The 24,224-nt window shown below is 40.7% G+C and overlaps 2 protein-coding genes across 2 annotated transcripts in view; both read right to left on the reverse strand. All coding sequences in view use genetic code 11, as the record gives it.

Annotated features, from left to right (window-relative positions):
- EGR_01004 (Ankyrin-2) overlaps positions 1-10,052 on the reverse strand; it is a gene marked incomplete at both ends in the record, with an annotated part of 29,436 nt that extends 19,384 nt beyond the window's left edge. The window contains 8 exons of the mRNA XM_024490253.1: positions 167-364; positions 1,300-1,398; positions 3,735-3,923; positions 5,091-5,189; positions 6,395-6,592; positions 8,029-8,108; positions 8,188-8,251; positions 9,612-10,052. Coding sequence (XP_024355072.1) covers positions 167-364; positions 1,300-1,398; positions 3,735-3,923; positions 5,091-5,189; positions 6,395-6,592; positions 8,029-8,108; positions 8,188-8,251; positions 9,612-10,052 — 1,368 coding nt within the window. The remainder of the gene's footprint in view (positions 1-166; positions 365-1,299; positions 1,399-3,734; positions 3,924-5,090; positions 5,190-6,394; positions 6,593-8,028; positions 8,109-8,187; positions 8,252-9,611) is intronic.
- A 6,769-nt stretch (positions 10,053-16,821) lies between these two features.
- EGR_01005 (hypothetical protein) lies at positions 16,822-22,879 on the reverse strand (the record flags this gene model as incomplete). The annotated part of the gene is made up of 2 exons (XM_024490254.1): positions 16,822-16,986; positions 22,298-22,879. The coding sequence occupies 2 exons, from the start codon at positions 22,877-22,879 to the stop codon at positions 16,822-16,824; spliced, it is 747 nt and encodes a 248-aa protein (XP_024355073.1).
- Positions 22,880-24,224: the final 1,345 nt, after the last annotated feature.

Below are 24,224 nucleotides of genomic sequence, written 5' to 3' on the forward strand. Positions count from 1 at the left end.
AAGTCCTGGAAATCGCACGTGATCATCAAATTATTGCCATAGAAAACGCATAAATTTCTCAACTACTTACAAGCCAGTTTGCCTACTCACACATTCAGAAAGTAACACGAGGTGTCATAGTTAAGAGAGGAAGGAAGGAAGGACGGAGGTAAACGTGATCTCTCACCCTTGTTTTGGCGGTGATACTGGCGCCGGCGTTGAGGAGGACCTGTACTACGTTGGTGTGGCCGGAGCGAGCCGCCGTGTGCATGGGCGTGAGACCGTCCCGCGTCCTCGCGTCTAACTGAGCGCCCTTGTCGATCAGCAGCTGCGTCATCTCCACCTTGCCCCATTTAGCCGAAAGGTGAAGAGGCGTTATGCTGTCCTGGATAAGGCAATACTATGCTATACGCTACCGCACCAGGATTTAATAGTGGGATATTAAACAATATTAAATAGATTCTGATAGCCGGGTACTCAGCTCAAACTGCGTCTCAATCCACAAGTCCTACTTTCGCCACCACAACTATACAAAGAACTAAAAGGAGCCCAAGCATCTTTTGCGCATCAATGAGTAAATGGGTAAACTAGGATCACACCTGGAGAACTGAGAATGGATGGCTGAATGTTTCTCTGAAGTGAAAGCTTTGTAAATTAATTAGAAAAGCAGCTAAGACAGCGCTCACAATCGATTTGGACGGTGGAAGGGTAATCTAATGCTAGTGGAATCAAGACAAATTGTAGTCTGAGGAACTGTAAGGTGTATGGTACTAGGTACAAAAGGACTGGAACAGGTGAGCAAATGCGATAATGCCCTCAGCCGAAAAAGTGCAAACAAAGTCACCAATTGATGGGTAAATTGGGATATTTTGAATGATTATTGAGAAGCCAGAGCTAACAGTATCAATTAACTCAAGTAAATCCAAAACGTTTAGTTATGGGATAAGTAAAAAGCAGTGCTATGAAGTCACTCCTTCGCAGTAATGAAACTGCTCAAATTTGACATTTTAAAACACTTTTTTATTGCAAATTATCATTTTACGCAAATCTTGTAAAATTTTACAGACAAACTCTTGCTATTTCGACTGGGTACAGTAGATTGTTCACATAGCTACCATTTGTCGCTTTAGACGATATCAAAATTTCATTTGTCTTCGACCAAGTGTTCTGCATTCTAAAGTCTTCATTATAGCATTGAAGCCAATCGAAGGTAAAATTGCTGGCAGGCACTTTAATCGCCAGCGTTTTCTTTAAAGGCTGACACCAAAAGCTTATTGCTCAATGCAATTGGGAGGAGCGGAGCCTCAGAAAAAGACGTACTTTGGCGCAGCAATTGACTTCAGCTCCGTTGTTTATCAAAAGGCGGGCGACCTTTAAATTGCCGTATCGAGCTGCGATGTGTAAAGGTGTAAAACCACGCTAAAATAGATAAGAGAGACTTCTCGGTCAAATTATGCCAAAAATCATGTTTCTTGAAAGAGGACGTGCGGTTTGTTAAAATGTAAGACCAGCAATTTTGATTTTGAAAAACCGCCACCTTGTAATCGGTTGCAGTGTTAAGTATGACCGTGCTTGATTGTCAATTTACAAAAAACTTGTCGAATTAAGTCCACGCGTAATTTAGATTTTTGGCAAAAAATTGTGCACTTTACCTGGTGATTTGCCTGTAGTCTTTTTAACACTAGGCCCAAGTTCTGACATGGTAGCGGTTCTTGACCTCGAGCATAAAGTGCAACGAATGTAATCCCTACTACGCAATCCAACCTTGACTGGTGTCCCATGAGTAGTTACGATGATTTTACTAATCCAAATGTCACAGTTGATTTAAAAACTGAATTGGATTGCAGACATGTTTGTTTCATTGCCCTTTCATGTTTACCCCCCTCCATCAGCGAATGGGTTTTAAAAGAGGCAATTTGAGAGGTAGAATTTAGGCTTATATCAGAAAAATCCACTCCAAGGTCATTCCCTTGCTGTATTACTCTACCATTTTTAATGCACACCTATAACTTTGTATTAGTACCTAAATATGATTGACATTAATAACAAAAACCTACGGCTATGATATTTAAGTGATTTGAGAAAAATTGTTTCACCTCAATAGGATTTGTTTTAATTCATAAAAATTGAAGGTTGAGGTGGGGAATATGGGTTGCGAACAAGGTAAGGATGTGTCTACACGGTCCTGGGGAGCCAATAAACACCAAAAGGTTAAGTAAAAAACTGGGTCAAGTGGCAACTAATTCGGTCAAAACTTGATTGGAATTCCATAGGGGAGGCTGATTTGCAGACTATTCTAATCAATGTATCAAACTAGTTCAGAATAATTCTTTCCATAAATGGCGGACGTCATACGCTTCAATTACTAGGCACTCCAAAGTGTCTTGCTTAAATTTGGAGGGAATTATATGAGCCCTTGGTGATGCTTGCGTGGTCATTTCCCCTTCTTTTATAGTAGTTTGAAAACGTGTTTCCAGGCATCGCACAAAAAAATTGCACGTTTTTTTTCTCTTGTTTTGAAAGAGAGAATAATTATCCTTTTAACCACACAGTATAATCAAATCCTTTACTCAGTTGTAAAGCAGCTGGGGTGAAACTCTCCACTTAATTTACTGATTACATAGAATAATATAAGAGAGCATAATGCGCGGATCGGATGGCAAATCTCAGGGTATTTGAATGTGATTTTTTATTCCCTTTTAGGCAAGCACGAGTCCCAGGTAATACAATTATCGTGACCTAGCCAGGCATCTAGAACCGAACCTAAAGAGTACTAATCCATTATGGATTAAAATTACCGTGTATGCGCACCTGAAAATGCGATTTTGTTTACCGGTCGTAGATAAAGTCTAGGCACACGTACTTTTAAGTCACGGTGGTTTCAAACTGACAAACATTCATGCCTTTTAGCAAAGAACATTTAGACATTCAGAGGAAAGTGAATAGATTCGGTAAGAACTCTGCACGCTCGATTGATTGGTGCTTTACACGCAAAACTACAACTCCGCCCACTTTGCAGGAGGATGAAGAAGGAGGGGAATTTTACGCGCTTGTCTCTACCCTATAGCCAATCAACTGCGACCTTTCATTGATCCCCTCTGGCAACTTCGGGCCTGCACACGTGTGCTAGCACAAGTGTTCGGCTTCACAAGTCCAACACAAAGTAACAAAAAGGACAAACGGACTTTTAAGGATGCATGGTATTTCGCAAAAATATACTGATTCTCTTTTAGGTTAAAAACAACTTTCTAGTCGCTCTCAAAGATTCCGCGTTAAAACCATGTCAAAAGTCTATGCTAATTCATTGGGATTCCAGAATGTGTTAGCAGTCACATCAAGGAATGAGTGTAATGTTTTTATCAGCAAACATAAAACGCATATTCCTGAAATCTGATATGTGTTTGTTATGTCCCAAATCTCTTCATGTGTGCCAGCACACCCGCTGACCACATAAAAAGGAAATGCATCCAACCTATGGTAGTATTGTGGAGCTGAGTAGTGGCGTCGACGTTGAGATTATTTAGTGCTGTAAATTGCACTGGTATAGTATTAACCCTTTTGTAGGCTGTCACGCAACTTGATGCAGTATGTACATTTCCATTGTATTCTACTTAAAATCCTCACTCCGAATGTGTTCAGCTCTGATCAAACCATCTGCAATCAATCTCCCATGGTTATAAAATTTCATACTTTTCGGGCGTAACCTGAATGCTACGTATAATTGGGGAAGTTAATCAAGTGGAGAGCTGGCTCACTGCAGAAGCGTGATTGACATTAACGTCGTTGTTGGCGAGTAGAAGAGAGACAGCGTGGACGTCATCTTTCTTCGCGGCGACGTGCAGAGCTGGAAGGCGACCCTTTCCACCCGAGTCACGCTCCAGCAATAGCGAAACCACTGCATCGTGGCAGAGCTGCAGTGCCACCGCTAGTGGGGTGAAACCATCCTGTAAAATAGGAACCTGACTCAATCATACGACCATCTCCGTTCTCTCCAATTATTCGTATGCATAGGTGCTTCAAATAACGCCTGCCTACCCACTAATGGAAGAATTCCACTTTTAATAACTGTCATAAACATTAGTTTCACGACGTGAGCCTCCCATGGGAGTTAGCAGTCAATGGCTTCACTTTAAGAGCCTGCCTTCACTACGTATCAAGGACACAAAAGTAGACAACCAAAGTGATAAAGGATTAAATCTACCCAGTTGTTCAAGAAGTCCAAACAAATTTACCTCAGTTAATGGATTCCTCTTACGATTGCATCGTACTAGGCCTACTTGTGGTGTTTGAAGATGCCAATTAAAAGAAAAAACACGCTATTTTGTCCCAATATAGAATCGCTGCACCGCCGCGGAACTACATCAAACACCGGTCTCATTCTGAGTAGTAGGCCACGTGTGAAAACGATAATAAAATTCACTGATAAGTTCACCTTATGTGTTGCTTCCCATTTGCATGCATACAATGGTTTCTCATTCTAATCCATCTTAATTCAACTACAATAAGCGGATGTTGAGCGGCTAATGCGATACGATGAAGAGGAAAGTACTGTCTTTCAAGCACTGCTTTTGAGCGAGTCGGCGAGTTCTTTTAACGTACCAATTCTCAAACCGTCAATCATTTTGAGAACCGTGGCTCAGATATGGGTGTGACTTGCCAAATACCCACTCCCGATCCAGTGCATTCACATGAACGCCAAGTAGGAGCCTGCAAAGTGCTTAATCTTGTAGCATTCCAATGACAGTGTAAGTGAAGCGATAAGTAGCAAGGACACGATTGAACTTTTGCGGATTGATGAAGTCAGTGTGATTGAGAGCTGATGAGATCTTTGATCTATACCATGGCCTCCTGAGGGAGCTATAAGTCAACCACACCCTCAACTTCAAGAATAGGATCCGACTGTACTACCACAATGCTAGTCTTTTTACAATCTTTTATCAGTACCTAATGAAGCATTCAATCAACCGGAAATAACGCAGAACAGTATCAAAGTTAAAAATGATTATTTTAAACGGGTTTTCCGTGCGATTTTTGAGTACACTTACTGAAGGGGTTTTATTTTATACGGTGTTAGAGATCATTTCAAAATTGATGAAGGGCAGAAGTCTTACATCAGTCGCCAAGGCCTGATCAGCCCCCTTGTTCAGGAGATATTCAACAATTTCTGTGTGGTTTTCTTGAGCGGCCATATACAGTGGTGTGAATCCATTCTACAAAAAAGAAGATAGATTCTCGTGTAAAAGGTAATTGGCCTTCCGCCTAGTATGTAGTTAAATGCCACTTGGCACAGTAATGTCGAAATGCCAAAACAGCCGTAAGATGGAGTGGCAAACATGTTTGCCCTATATAAGAACTACACATAGCCAAATATCCATTTCATTGCATAAAAAGTATTTTGATTACTCAGCATCAGCTACCAGAACTGCATTTAAAAAACTTCACTTTTTATCAATGTAAACGCTAGTCGAAAAAGTCGCAAAGTGGGCCATTACAACATCAGGCACCACCTCATGCTCAAGGACCTAAGCTTCAGCGAACCCACTTCAAGTGTACTTTCGCTCTTGGAATTCTAGTATCAAGCTCTTCACTTTTACCCCAAACAGAAACTGTATGGAGTACGCCCTGTCGCCTCAGCGGCCTCGGAGGAATTTACAATCGTCTGGCGTAGGCAAGTTCACCAATGCATTGCTCAATATCGCGCATCTAGAAATTCGCTTTTCTGATGCGAAGAGCATAGGTTGTGGAAAACATCGGATTAAGAACAACATTTGAGGGAGAAACGTCTTCATGCGCATGCATTGCCATTTTGTACAGTGTAAAACTTCCAGTTCTTCTTTATCTTTTGATATTTTTTTCTACTTTTCAAAGAATTTGAAGGCAGATCTGAAGTATCGAGTGTAGCTTGGATTTCCTTGCCTATGTTAAGTGAAAATGAGTGTCTAGTTTTTTTTATTTTTTTCTAAATTCGTTAACGCACTGACATGGCTTGAATATAACTGCATATTGCCAGTGGTTAATGAAGTGCTGGATAACAAACGAGAAGAGGAGATCGCAGTTTGCAATTCAGACGTGGTCCCCGAGCAAATATGTCAATTTTGCATAATACTTGTTTCTAATCGTCTCTGTTTGTGCAAAACTGGAATATACAGGGTGGATGGTGGCTTCAATCTTCACCTCTTTTGCCCCCAAGGCTTAATAACAATAGCTCTTATAAGTAGGCTTGTAATACTTGCGTAAGGGAAGTATTTCAAAGCACGTGAGGTAAGCGCATTCGTTTAGCAAAGAAGTATCAACTTCTCAATGGAATAGCCAACGATCGCTGTTTTGAAGCGGGGCAAGTATTTTGGAAATGATAAAATTAATGCAATTTAGGCATCTCCTTGAAAAGATGGGTTATTGAGGGATGAGAAATAACCTGAGATTTGGCATTGACATCGGCACCTCGTTCGACCAAAAGTCTAACGATTTCGCTTCGTCCAGCAAGACTGGCGATGTGGAGGGCGGTGTTCCCACGATTTGTCTTGGCATCGATTGTGGCATGGTGGTCCAGCAGTAGTCGAACGACTGGCAAGTGACCCTCCTTTGAGGCCAGGTGAAGTGCATTCAGTCCATTCTACAATCCGCGGCATTAGTGAATATACCTAGTAAATATTGCTTCTACCATTATCTTATGTAAGCAAAATTTATAACTTTCAGCAATCTCTATCAGTAACGCTTCAAGTTAAAAGTTTTTGAAGATTGCAAGTTTCTGCCGGATGGATTACCCAAATTAACATCAGATTTTACTACATGGAAGTGGATAACAGGGTTAAACATTTAATTCATGCCCTGAAAAACTCTCTAAATGAAATATCAAGATAGTTACTTTAACTTAGCGATTCAACCCTCAAGATCTGTTTACTGTTAATTTCAGTGACCAATGAGTGGATTCAAAGTATGTCAAAAACAAGACGGATATACAAGACTTCGTTCGTGAAGCTCTACCTATTTTTCTGCTCCATGCTTCGAGCGAGATTTTAAGGTAGCGACCAAAATGGTGTGCGCTAGCCACTGAAAAGAGAGTCAGCTGTGTAAAAGGAGGCTCCTAGTTCCTGCTTCGTCGTTACTGCTTAAAATTAGTCGTCAATACTTGGCTTATGAATTCCTGGAAGGTAATCCGGCCAAGCGATATGCGCCCTCTTTTCATTGGGACTGAATGGGCTCTTCATTTGAAGGTACTCAAACAGTCTCTTCACAATTCTGGCAACCAACTAGTCAAAATTTCGAAAGAACCAGCACAATGTCATTTAAATTAGACACAGTGTGTTATGGGCTTGAATTGTTAAAAAACGCAAAGAAATTTCAATATTACGAGTCGGTATACGATGCTGAAAAAAATTGCTTTGGTTGAGTTAGAAAAGAAAAAGAAATTTGATGTGCGAGAAGTCTTTCATGTTCCAAAGAAAGTTAAGATTAACTCTTAAAAAAACTACATTCGCCTGAACGAAAAAAACTATAGTATTTACTTGAGTTATAATACGAAAACTTTAAGTGGTTCTTTGAGTTTAATGTAATTTTCAGTGCTTTAGTCAGAACTCAGTCCGCTTCCTCGGATATCTGTCGTCCCAGTGACCAATCGTCGGCGAAGATGGCAGTTGGGGTGCCTTGTATGGAAAAGCCATAACGACGCAACGCACACCTACGTACTTTTTTGATAAACTGTACAAGAATATAAAAGTTATTAGACGACTAAAAGGATAAACTATGGTGGATTATAGGTAAATGTTATCCGACTAAAGCTTGGCACAAAACTGTTCTTCGTTTTAAAAATTGTACACTTCTTTCGTTTACACGCTTGAGTTTTCGTCTCTTACTTAAAGAGATATTTTTTTCCCAAGTTGTAAAACAGAAGTCAAGTAGCAATTTTCGACTTTTCATTGGGCCGCCACTTCAAGCCCCCTTTACTTCACCGAACTTCGAGCATGATGCGTAACTTTACTATCACGAGTGTTTCCAATACAACGCCAAGTTTGTTTGCTTGGTAGGGAATCATTGAGACAAGCACGTTACCAGTAGCATCTGCCTCATTGTGCAAATTTCCCCCTCTACCGTGGTAAGCTGCTGCTCCTTCTCACATAGTCGCCTCCGCCCTTGGGCGAAGGTGGGTATCACGCTACACCGTCGCCACGGTGGCTTGAGGCAGAGGGCTTACAGGGCACTAATGCTGACTCTCGCGCACGTCGGCAGCGATGGCCGGTTTGGGCGAGGCAGCGCGTCGACATTGGCTGTAGGCCTTGACGAAAAAATCGTCCTTAACTGCAATAACCTTACTTCAACAGCACCAAAGGTGCCAGTGCCAACTGTTGGGACCTATTGGTGTGCATATTGTGAACGCAACTACACTGTACATCTCGACCAGCAAACACATGAAACAGGACGGTTATTCATTCTCCAGCCTTATTCAACTGGCTTAGTGTCTGATTTAATTAGCGGACGAGGTTTGCTACCTAGTAAGTTCAAAGACCCAAAATTGTATCCACATTGGATTAGCATGTGTAAGTAAACCAAATTTCTTCGAATAATTCAAACATGAATCCGTGCGAAAGCCAATGACCTGAGTGCTTAAGAGCAAACGTGGGAAAGCATACCAAATACCTATCCCAAGCCAATTTGGCTGCTATCAGACTTTTTCCCATAGAAAATGGCTAATGCAAATGTACAATAAACAGTCTCTTTGACGAGCTGTTCAAACTTCGCCAATCACTCAGAGAAAACGGAAGATTTTGGTTGACATTAGTTTGTCAAGTATGTCATCAACTGACCGTTAAACCAAAAAAGGATTAAATTATTTGAAAAAGAAACAGCCAAGATAGATGGTATTTATCTACTTTGACCATAATTAAATCTTATCAATGAGCCAGGGCGTTTGATAGAATGACAAATTTTCAATAGGAAAAACATTGGATAAATCCCTAGTAATGCGCTGTAACTAAATCTTAGGTGGTAAGTTTAAATATGAAGTAAGAAGAATTAAATTAGCCACGTATTTTTATGCAGTTCGCCACCACCTCAAGCTGTGAATTGCCCTGTGGTAATACTTAGTATCTCCTTCCATTTTCGCGGGATCAGAGCAGTGCTTGAGCAAACTATAATAACTGTAAGGCAACTATAATAATCATCACAAAAAATAAGCAAAATTCGGGCTTAATACTACAGTAGTAGGGCAGTAATAGTGTCCTCATCCAGGACTTAATAATACTTACAAAATTGGGCAAACGGTTACTTTGCTGTGATGGCGGCATGGCTGCTTTAACCTACAGAATTCCTGCCATGCTGCTAACTGGAACACTTTCGCAATCTACATTGAGGCATATTTGCGCATCAACAGCTCCTTGTGAAATTAACCTAGGGGCATGACCATTTTACTTTTAAACTCACAAGTTTCTATGCTGATGCCCATTCAAGAACACGTATTGTCGAAAACTGCAGACAATATTCACTAATGCAAATTATATGGAAGCCACAAATACACCACACACATGACTTCCAAAGTTATAAGTAGTATTCCCTGGGTCAGTCGGTCGATATACTCACTCTTTCAGGCATAACGAGTAAGGAAGTATTCATTGGTACTTGAGAAGTGAGACACTCACCGAACTGACGGCGTTGATATCAACATTTGAATTGAGATACTCGGCTATCTTCCCAATGTTTCCAGATCGGGCTGCACGTAGGAAACCTTGTTTAGGTTCGGTCTGTTTTCGCGGCCCACGTTGACCAAGGTGCATCCAAAGGGGGAAATTTCGCGTGTGAAGGGGTTGGTCGGTTTCGCGCACCGTGGCGATGGAAGTGGGAGGAGGGGGAATGTCATCCGGGTTGATTACGTTGTAGTTGCGTGAAAAAATGGGAGGAAGAGTAAAACATCGACGGTTAGAATTTCGCTGAATGCGTTCCAGTAGATCCTCTCGTTCCCATTGGCGAATGCTTTTTCTGATGGGAAAGCAGGCGGTGAAGGAAGCACTTCTTCGTGGCTTTCGCTCCACCGTCTGACTACCCCGCTTTAAGGTGGATGCGGGTGTCTTCTCATGAATCATTGTCGTGTAATTTTGAGGGAATCCTCCAATTAACCTTTTACTCCTCCTGTGAGTATGTGTAAGCGTATGTAGGTGCTCGAGTAATGTGAGTTACTGAGTGCCAATCGACGGTGGCTAGAAAGCTTAAAATCTCCAGTTTTTACAAGAGCACAAGCACATGCCGTTAAAGTTAAAGGGAACCAATAAGGGCGAGGGAACAGTCTTATTCGACGATGCACACACAAGCACCCCATGTTTCTCGGTTTGAGTGGGTGAGTGTAAGCAGGTATGGCACGAATCAAGGAGTCCCTCAATCAGAGGTGTGGCGGTGATGACAACCGTTGTTCTGCTAAAATTCATGAAGTGGCGTATCGCCACGACCTCCCTTAAAGGTCCATTTATGGATTCAATTTAGTACATTAAGTTATGGCTTCAGTCGTGGCGCTTACGCGGAAGCACGAAAATCCGGTATTACGGAGTTCGCTTGGGGCCTCATTATGTGACTTAGGGAAATTTCTCTACCATCTACAAACGAAATTGTTTTCTACTGCAATGTTTCCTTCCAGTGCCGTCGAATTCAAGTGAAACACTTATTTACTGTCTTACAGTTGGGAAAGACGCGGAGATGTCCTTTTCCGTCGTCGGTTTATGCACTAGAAACTTCACAGTAAATTGTACGTGTAGATCTTTATCTCGAACAAACAATATTATACTTCGAACAAGTTTTCAACGCTACTGATTATTTCGAGATAAAAGGCATGGGTATATGTTGTGATAGTCCTTACTCCTTCAGGTTGCTGATGAATGACCCCATTAAATCCTGTTTACAATGACATTTAAATATCGCCAACTTGACCTTGGGTGTCATCTTCACAGCTTAAAAACAACACCACTCTGTTTTAAACTTGGTTGGTGTATAATCATGGTGAAATGCAAATGACTCGCACCTTGCTGCTAATCAAGTCGGGGCAGCAGTCACACCACGTTGGTAATTAACAAAGTATTTCCAGAAACTAAGATCGATGGCAGGAATAAAAGATAAGAAAACCGAACTTTGGCAAAAAAAAGTCGAAAAAATGAAAATAATCTGATGCAGAACATTCCTATGCCGTGTGTGCTAGGTTATACGCATCTCCCATTGTTTCCTGCTTACGCTCAAAAAGCCTCCAATTGATGGTAAAGTATGTGTTGGAGGGTTGGAAAACTATAGGACTCAAAAGCAGCAAAACAGTTTGAATTACTCACATGGGATCCAGCAGTATTGGCAGTCTCCACCATATTGCTTTTATGCATTAATGCTAGTTCTAGAATGGAATGCCAGGCATGTGGCGGTGTTGACACAGAATAGAAAATCGAACGTGATTAGGGAAGGGGCTCAGAATCGCGTGTCTGGTTGAACTTGAGCTTGAACGCTGGATGGAGCGGCCGCAGCGACCGCTTGTGCACACCTGTAGGTGCGACGAGGATGTTCGGACTGTACAACGATGTGGACGCACACGTATACAGGAAGTGCCTTCGCGCGCAGCAACTACGAGATGCAATGGGTGAAGGGGGTGGGAGGGAGGAGGTAGGGATATAATTTCACTGCTGCTGTTGCCGGTGTGGAATCCCAAGCCGATCAATATGGAGCTGCGCACACGTCACGCACTCCTACCTGTCCGGGAAAGGGGATGGGCCCTACCTCTCACGCACACACGCACCCACGCTAGCGCGCGTCCGCGTGTCCGTCCCACGGTGTCAGATGAACGCGCTCTTGCCGACCTCCAAGCGATATGAGGGCGCCTGTCTCAACCGACCCAAAGACTCATTCATCGTGCTGTTTACCTAACCATAGCTGTTCCAAGTATCCAGATTGGTAGTAAAACGCAAAATTATTTAAAAAACAGATCCAGTGAATTTGCTGTAGGCAGACGATTCGATAAGGACCGTAAGGATTACACCCGGGCAAATTTGACATTTGCTTTTTATGCGTCTATTCACACTTAATACTTACTCCCACTTGAATGTGACACAGAAAAACCACCTTACAAATGGTTGGAAAAATCCAGAATTAGGTTATTTTCACACGATGCACACTAAATTCTGAGGATTAATTATATGATAATCGAAGAGAGGAATCTTTTAACAAAGTGTGCAGAGCATGTGATGTAGATATTAACTTGCCTACAGTAATGTAGGTGTGATAGTTGAACAAGCGCCTATGACAGCACAGCACCGGACTTTTTAACCTGACTCATCACGAACACAATGGCAACCTACCGCAGAGTTTGGGTCACAAGTAAAGTGACAGTTTTTAAGCGATCTCGGAAATTCAGGCAGGTACCAACCAAATTTATCTATGCATGCTTAAATTTGCCTGCTTTCGTGAACATCCAAAGTAAGCAACGAACCAGGCAGCCATGAAATATTGAAGCATTCAAATCAAGTCTTCAAATCCACTTCGAAACGGTCCAATAGAAAAATCAACGACTAGCACTTTCGTCCATAGCGAACCCACAACACGAATTGGAAAAACTGCTAAAAGAGGTGCAATGTCACTTTGGCTGAGGCAACACTTCATGCAAGTGGAGTCTCTTAAATGCAAACATGTTGATACTTCTTAACTAGAGTACCGGAAAAAAAGTGCCAAATCTACCTAATTCGAAGGAAGTTATTGCGATTGAATGTGAAATTTCACCGCTCGTATAGTTGAATAGTGATGGGGCTAAAGCTAAAAAATCTAATGCAAATACTACGTTTTTGAGTTGCAAACGTTACCCTCGTTCTGTCCTACTAATAAAATGTCACTTTTTTATCCCATTCATTGAACAAATTACAACATTTCTAAAGCGCAGCTAGCAAGCGCGTATTTTCTCTCTAGTGCCGGACGAAATTATACCATGGCGTGCGGGATGCATGGTATCATTCCGGAAGCCCGAGGATTCCGTCCTCCGCGAAAGGTGACGTGTATCTCATACTCTTAGTGAAATCACTGACGAAATTGTCATTCATTGGCAAAACTAGTAAGGGTTCTTTAAGTGTTTAACACAGCGAAGAAGGCGTGACAGCTGAAGACTTGTAGTGACACACGGATTCAGGGTAGGTGATGAGGATTCACGACAGAATGATGAAGTCAAGTATCGCACTCGCACACCCCACACTCTACCTTAGGGGCAACGCCGTCTTAGCTCTTGGAGCTGCTAGCACTATTGGCAGGAAACAATTACCCCGAATGAAATTTCCGCAAATTTATTGTAAGTGGGGCGTGTAACAAGCCTCTGGGGGCCTTCAATCCCACAAGTGGTATTTTAAAGTGAGAAAAGAGCAGTCAAGTTTATTACTAGTGTCTTTCACTTTTACGGTAATACAGTGAGAATTTTCTCTGTTTTTGTTCCCCTTGCTCGCCAACCACGACGTTCATCTGCTGAATGGATCTTATTCGACGTGTGAATTTCTAGTTACAATAAAAATTGTCAAAAAGAAATTAATGTCAGTTTCGCTGTGGATTAAGTCAACAAAGTGGTTCTGTTTATTTGACTTCCTTTTTTCTGACCCAACTGCTTGCTTATCCTCAACGTATTCGAAGTGGGGATGCAATAAGAATGAGCAGAAAGGATGGCGATTCCTAGTCATTTTTACTCGATTTTTATACTTATCAATGCAGGTGATTAGTAGGAATGGCACTACGAGTCTTGCAGTTGGGACCTCTCGAATTTTCAATCCAATATCAATTAGGAATTCTGCAATTAGACGGGTTTTAATGACAGCCTCCACTAAGCAAACGTCTGAACCTACTAATAACGATTATGTAGTCGACAATTTAGCATTTTAAACGATTTTTGAGATTAAAAATGCTGCAGTTTGTGGATTTTTAATACGATATATGCAAGAAATCAACTTTCTATTTCATTGTAAGTGCCCGTATAGTGTAAATGCTTGTTTATAGACCTAAAATTTGTCTTGAATTTGTAATTTCTTTTGTTTTACCAGAAACAAATCTTAAAAAATACTGCGATAGGAAGCTGGTGTCTACTCAGGACCTAACTGACCAGTTGCACCACTCAAGAAGTGCCGTCCGACTTGCACGATGACAATTTTAAAACGGACATCTAGTGAAGAGAGCAATTCTAAGTAGAATGAGAGAGAAGACAAAGAGAGAATGATTTTGAACTTTGACTTATACTAATTATTGTATAAAGGTTTTGATTTTTACAGCCACTTAGTCATGGCAACAACATTATGGCACGCAGCCGCATGTTGCGCTCGCTAAGTCCGTGGTGCGATGTTGAAGTGATTTGTGGATGATAGCCGAAGAGATCTTGCTTTAATGCACCACTGAGAAGCATTGAAATTAACAGGTGTCATCACAAGCATTCGACATCGGAGACAGCCTAAATCAAGTACCAACCCATAATAAAAGCCAATCTCTTTTTGCTTAGATGCATAAACTTGGAGCTTTGTCACTTTTGGTACCTACTACTTGAGTACTATGCGATGCCAATTTAAACACGTGTTCGCTTAATTTGATCCGGAAATACGCCACGGAAACTGCATAAAAAATGAGGCTTATTGTCATAGCACCGATAACTAGACAAGAGCAGCTAATTGTCAAATGAATTTCCAGTATTCTCAGCTTCAACCAATTAAGTGGCCACGTTTTGGCCAAATAAATGCCTTTGAACAAGGTACAAAATTCAGAAAATCTGTGTTTTCCAAAGGTAGAAACGAGACATTTTACTTATAAAGACCTAGTAGTATATGCGTGGTCCTAGTCAGCTGTACAAAGACTTGTTGATTCACGTATTTTTAAAGCGTTGTTTGATTAATTAATTATAACTCAAATTTACTAAGCGGTTGCATACAAAATCCTATTAAGTATGGTTGAATGATTTGTTTTAAATTTTCTCTATACCAGTCTGTAGCAGACAGGTAGGAAATCATAAGAGTTCCTTCGAGCTGGTTTTAGCCTATTTTCACAAGAAACTTTCGTGTTAGCACGCCAAAGTGTTTCATGAATACACTAATGCAAGGTTGATTAGATGAAATGTGAAGGGAGAAGGCATATTCAAATGGCTTTTAGTTAGGAATCAAATATTCTAAGTTTTTGATCATTTGTAACATGAAGTAAAATACCACTCTCTGAAGACTCAACTTGGTGGCATTTCCATGCATGGTGATATGAGGAAAGCCAGTAACAACAGTAGTGAAATAAGTCATTAGAAATGGGTTTAAATTGGCTTTAAACTCTGGAGAGCCAGCAATGTATTTAGAACAGAGTTGGATCAGTTAGTTTCCGACTTAAAAAGATTCAATCATTGCTTAAATCTGTGGTACACATGACACGGATTTTTAAAAAATTATAACATAATGGGTGGCAGTTATTTGCAAATTAACCCAAGAATTCGGTTTTCTAATAATCACGAACACAATTATGTTGAGGCGTATCCAAATGGTCGACATTTTACGGGAAATTCAACAATTTGTTATAAAAATGTAGCTCAAAGACTCAAATATGGTTATCAGTAAAGGGAACTGCTTCAAGCCTTAAAAATATTGTCACTATAATCAATGTGGACAACTTAAATTAGGTGAATTATTCATCGCCCCTAATTTATGCACGAGGTTTGTTATCTGCGCAAGTGAAAAAAGTGTGTTGAGCTAGCATTGAAAATAAGGGCGCGTTTCCCATTGGCATTCGATTTTCGCAAATAGGAGTCGGGCCGGTCTCTTCCTTTATTGAGAGGGTTATCAGTGCACAGCATGTGATCGTTGTGGCCCTCTACCAAGTATGCATTGTTTACGTTCACAGCTTTTCATCTAATCAAATGAGAGCGTCGTCACTTGTAAAGGCTGGCGACCATCCCACACTGACGACTGAGTTGTTCCACTAGGCGACGTTCATGTTATGTCAACTAATGAAACGCGCACTCAGGTGGGTGTGTTTAGGTTTTTACAAGTCAAAGAAATGCCAAGTTATGTTACACTTCTTTTATTCATGGCTTGGGGGTAAAGAAAATCACGTCACTTCCGCCTAACCCCCATGATCACCAAATAACAATGCTAAAGTGTTAAGTATTTAGGTATTTTACTGAGAATTTGCCTTGCACACACCGACCTGGAGTGAAGTTCTGAAGACTATGAAGCAATTCACTTGGTAAACAGGTGTGATATAAGGGTGCCATTCATTGAACCATTACCCACACCCTGTTTCCAAACTCACCCACCTTGAAAATAGTCGGTGACTAAAAAATGCCTAAATTGCAACACAAGTGCATACAGATTGAAAAAGCTTTCAAGTCTGAGTAAAATCGAACCACTCACTGTCCGAAAAGATCCTTTGCCATGACAAAGGGCTCACTGCCTACCTCGAGTTTGGTTTTATCCACAAAAAGATCAAAGTGATTATTTTCTGGGTGGTCCGAATGGAATTTCGTGTCTTAAAGTTTTTTTTTCAAATACTCATCCACTTTGTGATGCAGGCTAATTCCTGTATCCGTCCGCACTTCCAACTTGTCAGATAAATAATGCATTATTTTCTGCTAAGAAATTATCACCTGTAGTTGCCCAGGCTTTTATAGACGACTTTTCATTAGCACCAGCTAAATGTAGTAAGATTTGCATGATTCCCTATTATCTATTTATTCTTCGTATTATTGTTAAATATAAATTTCCAAGATAAAATCAAGTTTAGCAAAGCTTTAATACCATTGCTTACTCATGAGGCAAGGCTACTTGCAGCTAGCTGAAGCAAAGTTTCTAAAATCGGTCAGCAAATTGCAGTATATGTGGGCAGCCCCACAGTGGCGAGGATTTATGGCTCAGGCCCCTTCCGAGGCGTTCGAACCCCTGCAGGGATCATGTGGGCAAGGATTGTGCTGCGAACGCTCGCCGAAACATTTATCGTTATGTAGTCAGGATAACTCCGATTTATGGGAGATTTTCCACCCATGAAAAGCTGTCCTAGAGTAGAGATCTTCTAACCAGACCAGGATATATCAGCTAACTTTTAAGCAATAATGCTATCTTATTGAGTTCAAGCAAAGTATTAAGCTATAAACTCTGTATTAAAAAGGAATTTTGACAGACAACTCACAACGGATGAATAGAGTTGTAGCATTCCTTTAAGCTGATTTATCCCGAGTTTACTTGAATAACTAAAACGATTTCCTCTCTGATACTGGGATTAGAGGGGCGTAAAAAATAAATAACCACTCATCTCCCACTTCAGTAAGTTTTAAATTCATAGCATCTATAATTGTCTCATGAAGATGAAGATGTTTACTGTTTTGAATCAAACAAAAGTTATTATTAAACAGTCCCTTCGTGTTTGAAATTTTCCGCAATAAGGAGCTATGTTTGTTGTAATTTCAAAGAAAGGAAAAGTTGCCTACTAATTAGATTCTATGCGCAATAACCTGTGCCTATATGAGGGGATTGGCCTACAAGAAGTCGAGCGATCCTGATAATTGTTGCCAAATAAAACCGCACAACTCACTTTCCCTGGGCTATTTATTTAACCATGACGCCAACCATGAAAGGTAATTGGTGATTCTAGTTAACAAATTATAGAGGCTATGACGCTCAAGTAAACATGTGTTTGTAAATTTACAATCTACTACCGTTGGTAAATCATCCGCTGGTTATGAGTTCCGATAAGTTCAGCAGAAGTATTAAAAGAACAAAACTTCGCAAATTTGGTACGTCAATTTGACCCCATTTTACCTTTGCATGCAAAATGAGATGATCAAAGGATGGCTAAATCAGGAATGTGAGTTTATCGATAAACTTGGCTGTAAAGATGTGTACAATTAACTAATAATTTTTAATTATGATAATCTCTACTTTGTTCTTAAATTGAGATGGTACCGACTTAAGAAGTTGGCTTGGCCTATTTTTAATAATTAAAATGCTTTGAAATGGCTTTCCAAATAGGTTTTCTTTAGCCTAAATATTGAAAATTCATCACTAAAAGGTAAGTCTATTAAGAACTTTTGCTATTGGAGTGACAGAAAATAATCTGCCACTACAGCCATATACCTTGTTGTTTCAAATGGGATAAAAGTCTGCACTACCGGATTGACCAATTCAACTGCGGCCAAAAAATTGTGTAATTGAGCGCAGAACAATGGCATCGGAAATCTCTGTTATTGTTTTAACCTCAACTAGACTCGGTGACGCGACTTGGCTCAACCATCCATCAGAAAGCGATAAATAGTACGTGCCACATGCATATGTAACACCGAGCTTGGGGTGGATATGTCAGTTATTGTAATAAATAACCACCAATCTTTTAAAAGGAAGTCAAAATTGTCAAGCTGGATGTTCAAGTAAATGATTGAAATGATGGGACAACTAATGTTACAAATTTTCGCTGATCTTCACAATTAACTCCTCGAAGAACTCTGCAAAAATGTTTATTCTTTCTTCTGTAAGGGTGCTGTATTAAGATAACTTTTAGATGGAAATAAACGGTTTTATAAGGATGATTCGAGACACATTTTTGGGAATGAACGCTAGAACAAACCATTTGTAGCAACTCGTGCCAAACATTCACGACTCCTCCTTTTCCATGAAAGATTCTGAAACCTAACATTACGAATGTTCGAGGTACTACTCTACATTTATTCCCTATTAAACAATATAGCATTTGCGCAACTTTTTAAGGGTTTGGAACCCAGAGTTGGTCAGGTAACTTTTGCAAAAATGTGATTTCTTTTCTAAACTGGGGCTTGCCCGACTAAAATCTCTGTTGCCTATAAGTGGCAAGACAGTGATTGGTTGTTTACCACTAAATTCTAACGTGATTTATGTCCGAAAAGACGCGAAGATAACCGTACCCTGTCATGTATGAAGAAGAGGCAAAGGGTGGAATTTACATTGGCCTCCACTTTGCGCACTTCAAACATAATTCCAAATTTTACATTCAAACACAACGCTTAGGCTAGACCACATCATCGGAAATGAATGCGTGCACTTAACCCTGCAGAAACTCATTTCGTAGAAAAGGTGTGTTTTTGAATTTTTAAATGAATACTGAAGATAGCCAAATGTTGCTAGGAGTAAAAAGTGTTTATTTATATGTCATAACTCTTACGTGCCTTATGCGGCCTGAGAAAATTCAGTCAAGGAGTTACAAAAACTCATTCAAATAAATGGTTCAAACAGTTCTTTACCATCGGAAGTCAATAAATGTTTTGCTGCAAGTAAAAATTGTAAACGACGATTCCAAAAAACACTTTTTGCATATTTTTCTCCCGTGCAAAAGTCCCGATCTTTCAAACTAACCCGAGATAATTGAGAAACGCAAGTTTCGTCCATTTGTAAATCTAGTTACACTTGCTGTTGACAGTTGATTGAGTTACACCATTCATCCGTGTTTTGACAAGACCCCTAGGGTAAACAAACTATTGAATCGGTTTTGGTTGGCTTACTAATCAAATCAAATGTTTCCCTGATCTCCTTCTACCGCCTCGTTTTATCGAGTCTGGAGAAGACAGCGTCACTCAAAAAGCGCAAAGAAGCTGTCTCCAGGATCTAAGTAATACTTAGGTGAGCAGGTAACTCACCGGTCACCCCGCGAAAGCGGGTGTAGATGCAACTTTTTCCTGTGCTAGAAAATTTTTATGAGCCTGCAAAAAAAGTAAAGACAAAAGTTTTTTTCAGTTTACAATTGCGTGCATATACGTCCTTTGGAAAATCTCCCCAAAGGTCTACTTTTGTTTTTTTAATCTCTGAGGCAGTAAGTGGGGACTTATGCAAAGTGACTTAGAGCAAAGTATCGAAAAGGATTCTTTAAGCTCCATTGGAGTGTGTGTGTGTGTGGAAGGTAACGATTTAGGCTTCTTACTTACTCCCGAGCATTTACATCTCAGATTTCAGAAATAGGATTTGTCTTCCATCAATTCACCCACTTTAGGATTTATGATCGCCTTCGGTTGGTTCAAAGAAATCTGGCGCATGGGAAAGAGTTTCTCGCAAGTAGCAGCGGTAGCCCGTTGAGTGATGCTTTATTGTCTGTTGGTAATTTTATAACCGACGATTTGGAAAGGAAACATAGCACCCCTCCGAAAGTGAGGCTAATCGTATGTACTTTGGATGTACGTTTATTTAACATCAAATAAATGGAACAAAGTAGAATGCTTACAGATTTATGAGCCATGGGCAATTCATTTTTAATCATTATAAATTTTTGCACCTGCAATTAGGCAGCAAATGGACTATTCTACATTCCTAGCATTGGACCATAATTTTTTTCCTTTTATCATAAAGATTTTTGCAGCGATGGCTGCAAAATACGTCCTGTATGGAGTTGCTTGTGGCCAGAGGGAAAGACCACGCACGAGGCCCTGCCTTGGCCGATAATTGCTGTTCGAATAATTAATGAAGTAGAAAAAGTAAGCCACAGTAAGCTTGTGGGAAGTAAAAGTAAAAATTGCATTGAAACAATTTGTACTTCATGCAGAGCATCTGAAACAACTTTGGCTAAGGTCGCGTCGTTTCAATAATTCGAGGGTCAAATTTACCCGCCCTACCGGTAATACTTTTATTTCATCAACCTTTTAGCTTATCAGTCTTTTGGAACAAAATAATTGATCAATGAAGCAGCGTTTCTCACTTATTTACATCAAAATGGGCTGTTGAATAATAGAACTTGTTCAAGTGACACTGCTGTAATTCACGCAACAACACTTTTATCATGGGCCATAAGTTTGTTTTTTGGATGTACTTTAATTTACGCTTCACAATAATTCATATCAACAAAGCCCATGATTTTAATTAAAAATTAAGATGTTTAGCCTTAAATTACCAAATAAGTTAAGAAAATCAGGTATCATTAACCCATCTCTGTTTGCTGAAAATCCCTCATGTCAAAAAAAACTTTCCTCCTTCTGACTCTTGGTCCTTTTTTGCCGTTTGCATGCAAATTTCGCTTACGGTCTTTAAATATTTGGAAAACAGTGCACCATCGCAACCTGTCCCTAGCAAAGTGATGCCTTTTTATGGTAAATGCATTCGCAGACAGCTTCGAGCATCGAGAGATTTTGTTGTCAAATCACCATGTCATTGTAAATCGACCACAAATCAAGGTTTACTGCAAGGCTCTCCAAAAACGCACATACACTCATGCATGTAATTATTGTCAAGTGAGAAAAATGCCGTTGCCACAGCAACATGATTGCCGACGCCCACTGGGAGGGGCGGCACAGCCACGACCACAGTGGACTATGCCTCGTCAGGATTACTAAGTCAACATCTGCCACTGTTAGCTGAAGTTTCATACGAGGTTTTTCTTACTCTTACTTTCAATATAGAGGTATTAATTCATTAAAAATATGCATATCGTGCGAAGTTAGAACCAACAAATGGCGTGGTGCACTACATGGATCGCCTGCTTTGCACCGATGTCTGAGGAACTGTCCGAAATTATTTTCTTACATTGCACCTGGTTAAAATTAACCTTTCCATATTAGTGTCACAAAATTTTCCCAAATATCTAAACAGCAAATGTGAGTTTAAAAAGTGCCACTTATTTGGAGAAGGAGCAAAAAAAGTGTTATGAAAATCGTATATCAGTGCCCGTCAAAAAGATAGAGACATGGTTTTAGAGAATCCAGCAATTTTGATCTTAGAGCAACTTAAGACAAAACTGGGCTCGTGTGATAGAATACGAGATTCAAGTTTGCAAAATTTTAGTAGTGTGTTAACGCTATCAAAACGTGATTTCGCAGAACGGAGGCGTCAACATAATGCGGATCTAATATTATGCCAGGGATGTAATTTTGACGCTCGTACACATCGGACGGGATTAAAAGAACCAACCATAGCATCATCCTCCGCGCTAAAGTAACTTCAACCACTTTTTCTATAATGTGCTAAGCATAAATTTGAGGAGATAAATCAGTCCCAGGTTTCAAATGAAAGGCCACACGCAATCCATGCTGCCAGAGGAAGATATTTAGTAATTAATACTAAAGATGTTTGATTAATTATTTTCTGAAGGAGTTTTTAATAACTGTCTTTATGAATGCACAAGGATGTCAATTGATGGATACATTGAAAGAAAACTTAAGTTAAGAGAAGTTCATTGAAACAAAAAAGAATCTGAAAACAGCTTTGCATATGGTATTTGCTTACTTTCTTTAATAGCTTGAAAGCATTCGCCTCAATAATCAAGATATCTGGTGTGTAACGTGTCAGAAAAATCACAAAATTTTGTTTGCCTAAATTATTTATAGTTGGGAAGCGCAACATCTGCGTGTTCGCCTCACTTATAGTGAATGACTAACCATTTGATCCTCAGTCCTCTCGGACGTCTTTTTGGCAAAGTGGAATAGTGAAGGCTTTGAGGTGTGGTGTCGGGCTTGTTCTTTGCTGGAGTCTTTTCGACTCAACCTTTTCGAGTCGGAGTCATGAAAGGATGTATTGCTGGCATCTCTACCTCCGGAGGACACAAGAAACGCTTTAATCGATTTATTTTCGTCTTCTGCTTTGGGAGTGACCACGTCTATCCCCGTAGAGACAGAGTCGTGAAGGCAAATCGGAAGGGCTGTGGGATTTGCTTCCGCATTGGTTGGTGTACAGGAACCGCTGCTGCTATGTCGAGCCTCGACATCCTCAGCGGACGTGGAACATCGACGTTTGGGTGAGGTGTGCCGCGAGCGAGATAGGGTGCGCCACCGTTTCGGTCGAAGGAAATCGAAGCGACCCTTCTTCTCTCGAGGAGTGTTTGAACTGCTAGGTCGATGTGAGGCTTCAGGGCCGTCTCGGTGTTGGTGTTGCTGCTGACAAGGCAGTGTGGCGGATCGACATCTCTCCTCGTCGCTGTGTCGCGAGGGTGTCGGTGACCTTGACAGCCAGTTTCGCCACATTCGACGCGAGGTGAACTAGAGCCGTGGTCTGGTGTTTCTCAAACAAATAACTCTGTGCAATTTCACCCAAAGAGTGAACTACACTGTGTGCACGGCTTTTATACTATTTGTGAGGAAGCTAGCGATAGGCCAGTAGTTTCAGGGGCCTCGGGTTGGTTGCAGCTGTGTGGGTGCGTGGGTGGCGGAGGGCTATATGCGCTACGAAAAGATTGATTTTTGTACTACCTCAATTTTTCGGAGGTGGTAGGCACTCCTGGTTAACGAGGTCTCAAGGCCGTGCGGCCTATTACTTTGGCCAGGTTTATGATGAGAGAGCGAGAATGAACGAGGTTAGCGCTCGCTACAGCCGTGTCGCCCACTTGCTACTACGGTCTGCCAGACGAGTGTTGATTGGCTGATCGATTCTCAGCTCTGCCACTCCTCCTATTGGCTCTGGCTGCCTGACACGAGGCATACACGTGCGCTCGACGAATGGGAGTAGCTTATCAGTTGAGTGGGATCCGCGCTCCAAATTTCATATTTGGCAACAGTGGTGGTGATGAGCTCAGTGCTCCAAGTCGATAGAAAAAACTCTTTTTGTTTCGTGTGCAGTAGATGGAATGCTCAGCTTGAGGTACTGTAGAATTCACTACACCCAACGGTACCCATTTTCGGTCATGCGAAGGCACTGCAACTCACCTATCTGTTACATATCGCTTATCAACCTCCGCAAGCCATGCATTACCATAGGGCTTGTGTAAATATGGTTGGTCTTTAGTGCACATGGGAGTTCGCACTAATACTGTAATTTATGGTTATATTCCGCCCATGAGAACAGTGGTTTGTTATTTTTAAAGCCTCGGAATGTTCTTGGTCAGTAAGTGCATAAAATTTTCACATTAAAAAACCACTCGTCAGCGAGGTAAAATGCGGCAACCTACCCAGATAACCACAGGTTTATTTATGAATCCTAGACGTAAATTGGGGATATCTGCAATTAAATTGGGAATTGTTGTTTTCGACGCTTTGAAAGGGCATTGCAAATTTGAAGTTGCTCTGGTAATCAACTTATGCGCTAGAAAAAATAACTATGCCTGGCAGCGCAATCCTTTAATGTATATCCTACCGAATAACTTTTAACTTGCTCCCTTAATGCATTTTTTACGCAAATAAGATGAGTTGCCTCACTGCTACACGTGCCGCAGCATTGTGTTCCGCTGCTTAGTTGAAAAAAATGTTGTAGCTGCGAAGTCAACGGCAAACAAGACTCTCGCCAAACAGAAATTGAAGAATTTCACTTGAAACCTACTCGACTTTGTTGTTAATCTTACGCTTCTCGCAGTAACAATAGCCACATTCTAACCCT

This window comes from Echinococcus granulosus, assembly GCF_000524195.1.
Source record: "Echinococcus granulosus chromosome Unknown EG_S00004, whole genome shotgun sequence".
In the NCBI taxonomy this organism is placed as follows: Eukaryota; Metazoa; Platyhelminthes; class Cestoda; order Cyclophyllidea; family Taeniidae; genus Echinococcus; species Echinococcus granulosus.